The following is a 10,625-nucleotide window of genomic DNA, read 5'->3' on the forward strand; positions in this document are numbered from 1 at the left end:
ATCATTTTTTTTGTGACAGAGCTTTATTTTGGTGGTATTTAATCACCTCTGGGTTTTTTATTTTTTCTTAAACAAACCAACAACCACTGAAAATTTTGAAAAAAAAAACATTTTTTCTTAGTTTTTGTTATAAAATTTTGTAAATAAGTGATTTTTCTCCTTCACTGATGTGCGCTAATGAGGCTGCACTGATGGGCAATGATGGGCACTGATGGGCTGCATTGATGGACACTGATAGGTAGCACTGATGAGGCACTGGTAGGTGGCACTGATGGGCATTGACAGGTATCACTGATGGGCACTGATAGGCGGCACCGACTGGCACTGTTAGGTGGCACTGTTAGGCGGCACTGATAGGCAGCACTGACGGGCACTGATAGGCAGCACTGATGCACACTGATAGGCAGCACTGACTGGCACTGATAAGCGGCACTGACTGGCACTGATAGGTGGCACTGATTGGCAGCACTGATAGGTGACACTGATTGGCAGCACTGATAGGTGGAACTGACTGGCATTGATAGGTGGCACTGGCACTGATGGGTGACACTGAAAGGCAGCTCAAATGGGCACTGATATGTGGCATTGATGTGGAACTGATGGGCACTGAAATGTGGCACTGGCAGGTGGCACTGATGTGCACAGAGCTGGCACTGATGGACACTGACAGGTGGCGCTGCTGGGGCTACACTGATCATCAGTGCTCTGATGATCAGTGTAAATGTCCCCTCCGAGGAATGCCGATTACCGGCTCTCCTCACGAGCTGTCAGCGTGACAGCTCATGAGGAGAGAAATGCCGATAACCGGCATTTCCCTGTTTACATGTGATCAGCTGTAATTGGACACAGCTGATCACATGACCGAGCCGACATCTTTGGCTCTTTCTGTAGATCGGTGATCCGCTGTGTCCGAGGGACACAGCGCACCGGCAATTGCCGCGCTGCGCGCTCCCGGAGGCAGGTATGCGCGGTGAGAATGGGAGGACGTCATATGACGTCCTCCCAGAATGAGAGAACTGCCTTGCGTCCGTCATATTACTATATGGCGGGCGGGAGGCGGTTAAGAAGACAACTTGGCACCATTCCTCGGATATTGTGTGCGCTGGTGCGCATGGGTGTGTGTGCCAATGTGTACTGGTACACACAGCTGCCCGGACATCTCAGTACATGCTGATTACTGGCCTGAGCTCATCTGTGTGCTGGCACATGTGCATGAGCATTAGCTGCATGAGAATGAGCATTAGCATTATTTGTTTCCTGACACTTCTGCTGTGAATATTGAGTGGTGAATGGCTCCACAGTGCCTGCAGCTATTGAGGGGTTACTGAGGGCTTCTTTTAAAGCTCATTACTGTTAGTATCAATTATTTACATATTCCTAATATATCTGTATAACGTGTGCACAAATATATATATATATATATATATATATATATATATATATATATATATATATATACACACTATATTGCCAAAAGTATTGGGACGCCTGCCTTAACACACACAAACTGTAATGGCATTGCAGTCTTAGTCCGTAGGGATTGAGTTGGCCCACCCTTTGCAACTATAACAGCTTCAACTCTTCTGAGTAGCCCGTCCACAAGGTATAGGAGGGTGTTTATGGGAATGTTTGACCATTCTTCCAGAAGCGCATTTGTGAGGGCAGGCACTGATGTCAGATGAGAATGCCTGGCTCACAGCCTCCGCTCTAATTCATCCCAAATGTGTTTTCTTGGGTTGAGGTCAGGACTCTTAAGTTCCTCCACCCCAAACTCGCTCATCCATGTCTTTATGGACCTTGCTTTGTGCACTGGTGCGCAGTCATGTTGGAACTGGAAGGGGCTTCCCCAAACTATTCCCACAAAGTTGGGAGCATGAAATTGTCCAGAATGCCTTGGTATGCTGACACCATAAGACTTAACCTCTTCACGTCGGCCACACAGAAATGTGCGGCCTCCCGGCATCGGGGCCTAGATGCTGAGCGGCTGCACATTTGTGCAATTAAAAAAAAACATATGTGCTGAGATTGCGCTCCCAGCACACATGTCCGGTACTCACGGAAAGGTCCCGATCTCCTCTTTAGATTGGGACTTTTCCCGATCATGTGACCACCGTGACGCGAATCACGGCAGTCACATGACCGTAAAACCCCACCCTGGCTTCTGAAACCCTTAAAGGGCCAGGAGGCGTCGGCGCCAAGGGGTTAAGAGTTCCCTTCACTGGAACTAAGGAGCCAAGCCCAACCCCTGAAAAACAACCCCATACCATAATCCCCTCTCCACCAAACCATACACTTGTCACAATGCAGTCAGGCAAGTACCGTGCTCCTGCCAACAGCAAAACCCAGACACGTCCATCAGATTACCAGTCAGAAAAGCGTGATTCATCACTCCAGAGAGTATGTCTCCACTCTCGGAGTCCAGTGGCAGCATGCTTTACACCACTGCATCTGACTCAGTAATACCAAATCACATTATTATTTTGAGTTAAAAAAACATTTTTACCTGCCAGAAATGTAATAAACATGCATATTCTGAGCCTAAATCACATGATCCTTATTTTCAAAAAAGAGGATTTAGCTCAATCAAAATGCAGTTACATGGCTGAAATAACTATTAGTATCCATATGCTAAAGTGTTGTGAATTGAGCTTTTTGAGTCTATAGTTTATATTTAGCAGTGAGATAAAATTATAAAAAATGCCACCCCCTTGTACACACATGATTACAAACCAACACATAGCAAAAATAGGTTTAATACATTAACATTCAATAGTGAAATTTTCCAGTAAGTAGGTATTTTTCACAACGAAGGCCAAAGATATTTTTATTTTCATTCCAAAGATATGTTGTGTAGGAAAAAAATAAGGTACTCCCAGTCCTGGTGAACAATAATAAAATCAAGACAAGCAAAGCCCAAATTCGGGAAATGTGAAAGTTCTTCCTTGCTGTGGGGCTTCACCTGCACTGTAAGGCTGCATTCACACTTGAGCAATTTGTACCTTGAAGCTCGAAGCTTCAAATGCGCTCAAACTTAAAAAAATCAATTGTTCTCTGTGGTGCCTGTTCATGTGATCAAGTGTGAACAGGCACCATAGAGAACAATTGATTTCTTAAGTAAGGGTAAACTGCTTGTTTAGTCTAGGGAAGAGTTATGATCCTCTGCTCCCCCTGTAGACGGCACCCCCATACTCCAGCAGTGGATTGTCCTTCAGTATCATCACATCCAATGCAGAGCTATGGACCATGTATTGGTCTTGATGATGCTAGGACCTTAGACCGCCAGAGTATGGGAGAGAAGATGCTGCAGGGACCGTGAGGATTTGGTGAGTAAATCTTTTTTATGCCCCCTAGAACTAAATGAGCAGTCCCACTGCAAGGGAGAATTTTAAATTTTCCCATGGTTGGGTTTTAAATTAACACCAATATGTTCAAAGTAAGCAGCACCTACTCATAAAAAGCAGCAAAGAACACTCAGCAATATTGCAATGTAATCAGTCATAAAGTGATTATGAAACTATATCTAAGACAAGGTCTCCTTATAGTGGCTATATCTGAGTATGGTCTTGAGTATATTCCAGTGTAATTAAATTGTTTACAGATTTCCAGCGCTTATGAAATAATTAAACCCCAGTGACTAGAAAACTAAGGTTAAAAGGAAAGCAATGACTAAGTACATAGATACTTCAAAGGTTTTTTTTCTCCCTTTTAAAAAAGAAAAAACTTTTCTGAGGATTATGGATCATGGACAGGCAATCCCCAGATCAATTTCTAATCCCTGTGGCATGAAATATAGCAGAGAGAAGAGCGGTAATGTGTGGAGACAGATAATTTGATGGTGTGCATGTATTCCATTACATATCTGAGTTTGTGCCTCGCTGTCACATGACTCGTCTACAGTATCCATTAACACTTGTGAATTGGATGCTGCTTCATGTAATGGAGTAGTAGAGGTAGCTCCAGGATTTTGTTCATGCCATGATTGCTGTGTGCAGTGGGCCTTTGCTGCTCTTATCAAGCTGTATAAAAAATTCCCAAGGTTCATATGGGTGGAGAAATTTTCAAAAAGGAGGTTTGTTTATAGCTGCTATCCCCATACAGCCATAGCTTTGCACGTCTTACACCGTCCTCTGAAACAACGCAAGATTACTCTGAAAGGTAAAGATAATTAAAACTGTGATCATTGTATTCTGACGGTGGGGAAACCTGCAGCTGTCAGTATATGATAGCACAGTAGGAGGAACTGTGTTGAAGGGGGAATCCAACTATTTTCTTTTCTTCAACCCATGGTAGAAGGAAAGAAAATTGCACAATGCATGGCCAACCTAAGATCTAAAGTTAAAGTGAAACTCCAGAACTTTTTTTTGCGTATATTGCTTATTTACAGTTTTGTGTTTGTTTTGATTTTTAGAATCAGAACATTTATTGTCATTTTACAAGAACAATCATAAAATGAATAAAATACCATTTCCCAAAAAAGGCACCATGTAAAATAGTAAAAATATTTGTTGTTTTTTTAACTGAATATAGTTTTATCTTTTAGATTAGTAACAATTGGTGAAGTGAAATGTGCTAATAATGATTTTAGTGTATTTTTATTGAAAGTATAACTTTAATCATCATTTGCACAACTATAATGGGGAGCACATGCCATACTTGCAGGCCTTTTCTGTAAGCCATGAAGCCTGGCCAAAATACTTCCAATGTTTGCATTCCTACTTCCAGATTTATGGACTAGAGCAAAATGGTCACTGAGCCACCTTTTTGATGAGAGCTAAAGTGATCATCTTTTTGTGTCCTCAAACAAGGAGCCACAGTTTCCATTTCCATTTTCCATGTTCTGAAAATAAGCCAGTAAGTAGAAATGTAAACATTGGGAATATTTCAGCCAGCCTTAATGGGTGAAAAGGCTTACAGGCATGACATGTACATTTAAACAATATTTTTACAAATGGCACAGTGTATTTTAAACTATCGAAGACCCTTGTCTTTGTGGTCTAGCTTATATAAAAGGTGAACTTGGCCTTTAATTCTACAGGTCCTGTGCTTTCAGGAAATACAGTATATGGTTTGCATCGTCTTTTACTTAGTTTCAAAGTGATAAATGGGAAAAACTGTGAAAAATGGCAAAATTGTCTGGCAACCTGAGGTGAAAAATGGGATCAGAAGGGTTAAAGGCTCATAGTCCTCCAGGATGTTCCAGGATGTTCTTGTCAGAGCTTGTTAGGGAAAGAGAACTCAAGAAATAATCTCGTTCCAGCCTGGCTCTATTTAAATATGAAGTTCCAGAGTATACTGTTAGCCATGGTTCACATCTAGGCATGCTGCGTATAGGGAATTTCAATGGACTGCCCTACCTGCAGGAAAAGTAAAGTCTTATCCTTTCATTTGCACCTATGTTAAGTGCTAGCTGACTTTTTTTTATAGTTTCAGACTTTTGTAAACCCTATTATTAGAAGCCCTGTGTAGGCTCCAGGTTGATGTTCCAGGTTGTAGCTTGCACAAGGTTTAGGATTCTCTCCCAACCCCCATGTGACAGCATTGGTTATTTTTTTGTCAATGCGTAAGGTAGGTCATAGATGGTGCAGTTTTTTTCACTTAACCAGCGGGTTGAATAGAAAAAAATATTCAATTCCCCATCAACACTCTCTCTGGGTTTGATTTACTAAAACTGAAGAGTGCAAAATCTGGTGAAGCTCTCCATAGAAACGAATCAGCTTTCAGGTTTTGTTGTCAAAGCTTAATAGAACAAGCTGAAGGTAGAAGCTGAATGGCTACTGTGCAAAGCTGCACCAGATTTTGCACTCTCCAGTTTTATTATTATTATTATACAGGATTTATATAGCGCCAACGGTTTGCTCAGCGCTTTACATTATAGTGGGAGACCATGCAGTAACGATACAGTTCAATACAAGAGGGATTTGACGGCCCTGCTCCTTGCAGCTTACAATCTAGGAGGGAGGGGTTAATGGTACAATAGGTAATAACTGTGGAGGATGGAGTGGTTGGAAGAGTAAAGGATTCCAGTATTAGCAGAGGGCGGGATAGGCTTCCCTGAAGAGAGAGGTTTGCAGTGATCGCCTAAAAGTAAGTAGAGTAGGCGATAGTCTGATAGATTGGGGTAGGGAGTTCCAGAGGATGGGTGACGCCCTGGAGAAGTCTTGGAGACGAGCATGGGAGGAGGAGATAAGGGAGCTAGAGAGTAGGAGGTCTTGCAAGCAGCGGAGTGTACAGTTTGGGTGATATTTAGAGATAAGATCGGTAATATAAATTGGGGCAGTGTTGTGGATGGCTTTATATGTCATTGTTAGTGTTTTGAATTTTATCCCTTGGGCAATGGGAAGCCAGTGGAGGGATTGGCAGAGAGGGGTGGCAGGTACAGAACGGTTAGTGAGCTGGATGAGTCTGGCAGCAGCGTTCATGATAGACTGGAGGGGGGATAGCCTGCGATGAGGAAGGCCAATGAGGAGGGAGTTACAATAGTCAAGGCGTGATATCACAAGGGAGTGAATAAGTTGCTTAGTGGTTTACAGGGTTAGGAACGGTCGTATCTTGGAGATGTTGCGGAGGTGAAGTCTACATGATTGTGTCAGCGATTGGATCTGGGGCTGGAAGGACAGACGGGAGTCTAGGATTACACCTAGTACCCTGGCATGAGGGGAGGGACTGATGATTGTGTTATCGATATTTATGGTCAGTGGAGGTGGCACAGGCAGGGGGGAATACTAGGAGCTCAGTTTTAGACAGGTTGAGTTTGAGGAAGTGGAGTGACATCCAAGCCGATATGTCACTTAGTAGGCATGCGATGCGAGTGGAGACTGAAGGGGTAAGGTGAGGGGTAGACAGATAGATTTGCGTGTCATCAGCATAGAGATGGTAATTGAACCGTGGGAGTTTATAAAGTGACCAAGAGAGGAAGTGTAGATGGAGAAGGGAAGGGGTCTAAGGACCGAACCTTGAGGGACCCCTACAGAGAGAGGGAGTGAAGAGGAGGTGGCAGCGTTATAGGTAACACTGAAGGAGCACTGCGATAGATAGGAGGAGAACCAGGAGAGAGCGGAGTCTCTGAGGCCAAGAGAGTGTAGTTTTTTGAGGAGGAGGGGATGGTCAACCGTGTCAAAAGCCGCGGAGAGGTCAAGTAGTAGGAGTATTGAATAGTGGCCGTTGGTTTTAGCAGTTAGTAGATCATTAGAGAGTTTTAGTAGGGCAGTTTCAGTGGAGTGTAGAGGTCGAAAGCCAGACTGTAAAGGGTCGAGAAGGTTGTTGTCAGTGAGGTGGGAGCTCAGACGATTGTAGACTAAGCGTTCTAGGAGTTTAGAGGTAAATGGCAGTAGGGAGATGGGTCTTAGTTTGTTCAGGTTGGTGGGGTCTAGGGAGGGTTTTTTAAGTATGGGAGTGATGTGCGCGTGCTTTAGAGCAGAGGGGAAGGCACCTGTAGAGAGGGAAAGATTGAAGATGTGAGTGAGGGAGCATAGGATGGAAGAGGAGGGTGACCGAAGGAGTTGAGAGGGGACAGGGTCCAGGGGGCAGGTGGTGAGGCGGGCTTCTGAGAAGACCTTAAGGACCTCTTCGGTGGTAGCGAGATCAAAGGAGGAAAGTGTTGAGGGAGGTAAGGTATGAGGTATGCTAAGTGGGCTGGGTGTCTGTGTAGTGGCGAAGTCCCTACGAATTGCATCAGTCTTGTTTTTGAAGTGGTTTGCAATCTCGTGGGCAGTGAGTGAGGCGCTGGGTTGCGGTGGAGGTGGAGGAAGTAGAGAGTTAAAAGTAGAGAAGAGCCGACGAGGACTGGAAGAGAAGGTATTAATGAGAGATTTTAGTAAATCCCTGTGTGTTGATGGGGGAATCGCTCCCGCGGAGATATTGTATTCTGATGGCTGGGAAGATTCCCTGTCGCCATAATACAATGGTCAGTGTTGCCAGCTACAGCCAGTGGCACTGATCGAGCAAAAAAAAAGAAAAAAACAGGCTGGTTGTACAGAAGTCAGTTGAGAGAAAAACCTCTGTACAACCAGCCTGCCCATAGATGGATCAAAATTCGACCAGTCTCTGCTGAAACGGCCAAATTTTGATCCATCTATGGTCAGCTTAAGAGGCAGGGGGAAGGGAGGCAAGAGATGACCTTGAAAATGTCTAAAGTCCCCATTTACAGATCTTTTTCCCCAGTCTTTGGACATCGAAAGGAAAAACAAGACACTGATGAACTCATATATCTGTCACTCTTCTGTTGTATGAAACTAACCTTGATGTGATTTGTTTTAGCATCCTGAAGAAGAAGAAGTTGCGTCCAGTGAAGCGAGTCTCATTCTCACACCCGGGAAGTTTTACCAAGCTGCTGCAATCCAGAGCTGGCTCTGAACACTTTGGAAGTGCAGAAGCCTTAGATATTGTGGATGTTGAAGAAAACTTGTATATATTCCGAGTTCCAAATGACTCTCCTAGTCCTCAAAGCAAACCTAAGAAGAAGAGGAGCTTTCTGAACTCCAAGAAGTCGACTGCTGTTTTAACCTAGGAAGGCACCATGGGTCCAGACCTAGAGTGGAATGCTTTCTGGGGACACAACAGACAACAATCATTTCAATATCTAATCACATTTCCTAGCAGGGCTGGTTAAAGGAACTCCTATTTCTCATCAGTGACAACTAAAGATCAGCTGGTCTTTGTCCCTATCGCCAAGCTGGATATGTTTTAAAGAACTCCTACCTGAAACAAAGGGATTTAAAATGAGGAGTGGTGGAAATCCCTACATACAACCAAATAAGAGTTTTAATGTTATTGACACCAACATTTGGTCCTAGTAGAAGTCCAAAGACTTTAGTAAATACTCCTGAGGAGTTTGATGAAGATCTTTTATTTTTCTTTTCATATTTATTCATTATATCCTAATTTTATAAGCTATGATATATCAGCACTTTGCAGAACAGAATCAATACTAGCATTGTATAATGTGTGCTCATTCCAGATTTAGTCTCCGTTATTTTTTAAATCAATGCAAAGAGTGTGTACAAAATTGGAGTAACCAAGGAGAGCGAATAGAGTTCAGTTTGCTGAAGTCATATTGGTGAAAAATGAAATTCAGATTGATCGCTAGTGATTGTTGCACTTTGTGCAGCTTTGCTCTCTGCCTTATTAAAACCTAATTGTACTTTTATTTATTTTTATTTTTATGATGTCCGGCTTACTTCCACAGGAGAAGATTTGGATCACTGTGCTCTGTGTAAGGACAGCTGCTTGAAACACCATTGTTCCCATGCAGCCCTTAAACAGACACAGCTCATGTGATCCAATCAAACACTTACCACAAAGTACAGTTAACCCCTAGCAGCCAATCAAAATTCACTTTATTTATCCAGACCAGTACAAGATGGAGTTTGTTTACTGTGGGTGCTGAATTTTGCTCTTTGCATTTACTTATGGAATTAAGGCTAAGTTCACATGGCCAGTTAGGGCCGCTTTCCAAGCTTGCCCATGTAAGGTAATGGTACTACACTGCAACCGTGGTATTTCAAGGTAAAATCCCCTTTTGGATCGGGGAAAAAAAGGCAAGTCATCCAACTGGTAGAAGTATTGTCTCCTGAACACTGCAACTGCCTATCAACCCCCTCTGAAAAACAAGCGACTAAATATCTCATTTCAGTGCGGCAGTAAAGGCTACTGCCTGTTTGAATGAGGCCTAAACAGTTTACAAAAATGTTTAAAGAAGAACTCTACTAACTTTATTGAATCAGGTCGTTGAAATAATGTAATGTTAAAATTGATACCTGGAAGAATGAAATATGTTTTCAGCACCCACACTGGGAGCCAAGTCTATTACTGCTGGGGAAGGCTTCAACAATTCTCCTGCTATAAGCCCAGAAATCCAGGCACCATTATTTAGTCCTCAAATGATGCATCTAAAAAGTAGACATGGCCAAGTATCTATTTATGTTACATTAAAATTTAAATTTTAATAGCCGTTTTTTTGCAGTCAGTCGCTGGAGCCTGCTGCTCATAAAAGCAGAGCTCCACCCAAAAGGGGAAGTTCCACTTTAAGTACTTGTCCCCTGCTCCCCATGAGAAATTGGCACCTTTGGGGAACGGGTACCCGATTTTGACAGGCACCCGCACCTACTTCCGCTGAAGTTTTTATTTTTTTTTTGACTGGAGCTCATTTTAATACGGAATTATTATTATTTTTATTCTATTCAAGCCTGGGACCATCCAGATTCTTTTCTTACCAGACATTTTAAGCCCTGATGAAGAGGCCATTATAACCCCCCAAAACGTGGCAGCTTGTCTATTTTCTGATTTATGAGAAAATAAACTCTTCATGGTTTCTCAACATTTGGTGTGGTACTCCTTTATTTTTCCTGTACCTTTTTAAGTTCATGTGAGCTGCCCAGCTGTGCCCTAAATATACCATTTTAAATCTCTATAGAAGGGTTCACATAAAAAAAAAAAAAAACTGAATTCCTAAACCAGAATAATGGTTTGTTTATAGATACCATCCATTAACCACTGGGAGTTGTGCCGTGGAGGCTCTGCAAACAGTCTATGTTTCTAAGTTAGATGTTGATATTGTTTAGGAGTTCTTTTACAAGCTTCTTTTATTACAATGGTAGAATGGATCTAAAATAAACGTTTTCTAGGGA

General features: G+C 42.7%; 1 protein-coding gene across 2 annotated transcripts in view; it reads left to right on the forward strand.

The window, feature by feature from the left end:
- Positions 1-10,315, forward strand: part of EVC2 (EvC ciliary complex subunit 2) — a 212,080-nt gene extending 201,765 nt beyond the window's left edge. Inside the window, exon 22 of one of the 2 annotated variants that reach the window (XM_089677395.1) lies at positions 8,257-10,315. In XM_089677395.1, coding sequence (XP_089533521.1) covers positions 8,257-8,506 — 250 coding nt within the window. In that variant the 3' untranslated portion in view covers positions 8,507-10,315. The remainder of the gene's footprint in view (positions 1-8,256) is intronic. The other variant, XM_089677396.1, reaches the window with a different exon arrangement.
- Positions 10,316-10,625: the final 310 nt, after the last annotated feature.

The sequence above is a fragment of the Staurois parvus genome, unplaced genomic scaffold (genome assembly GCF_062004578.1).
Source record: "Staurois parvus isolate SC_StPar_1 unplaced genomic scaffold, SC_StPar_1.0 ptg000186l, whole genome shotgun sequence".
NCBI lineage: Eukaryota > Metazoa > Chordata > Amphibia > Anura > Ranidae > Staurois > Staurois parvus.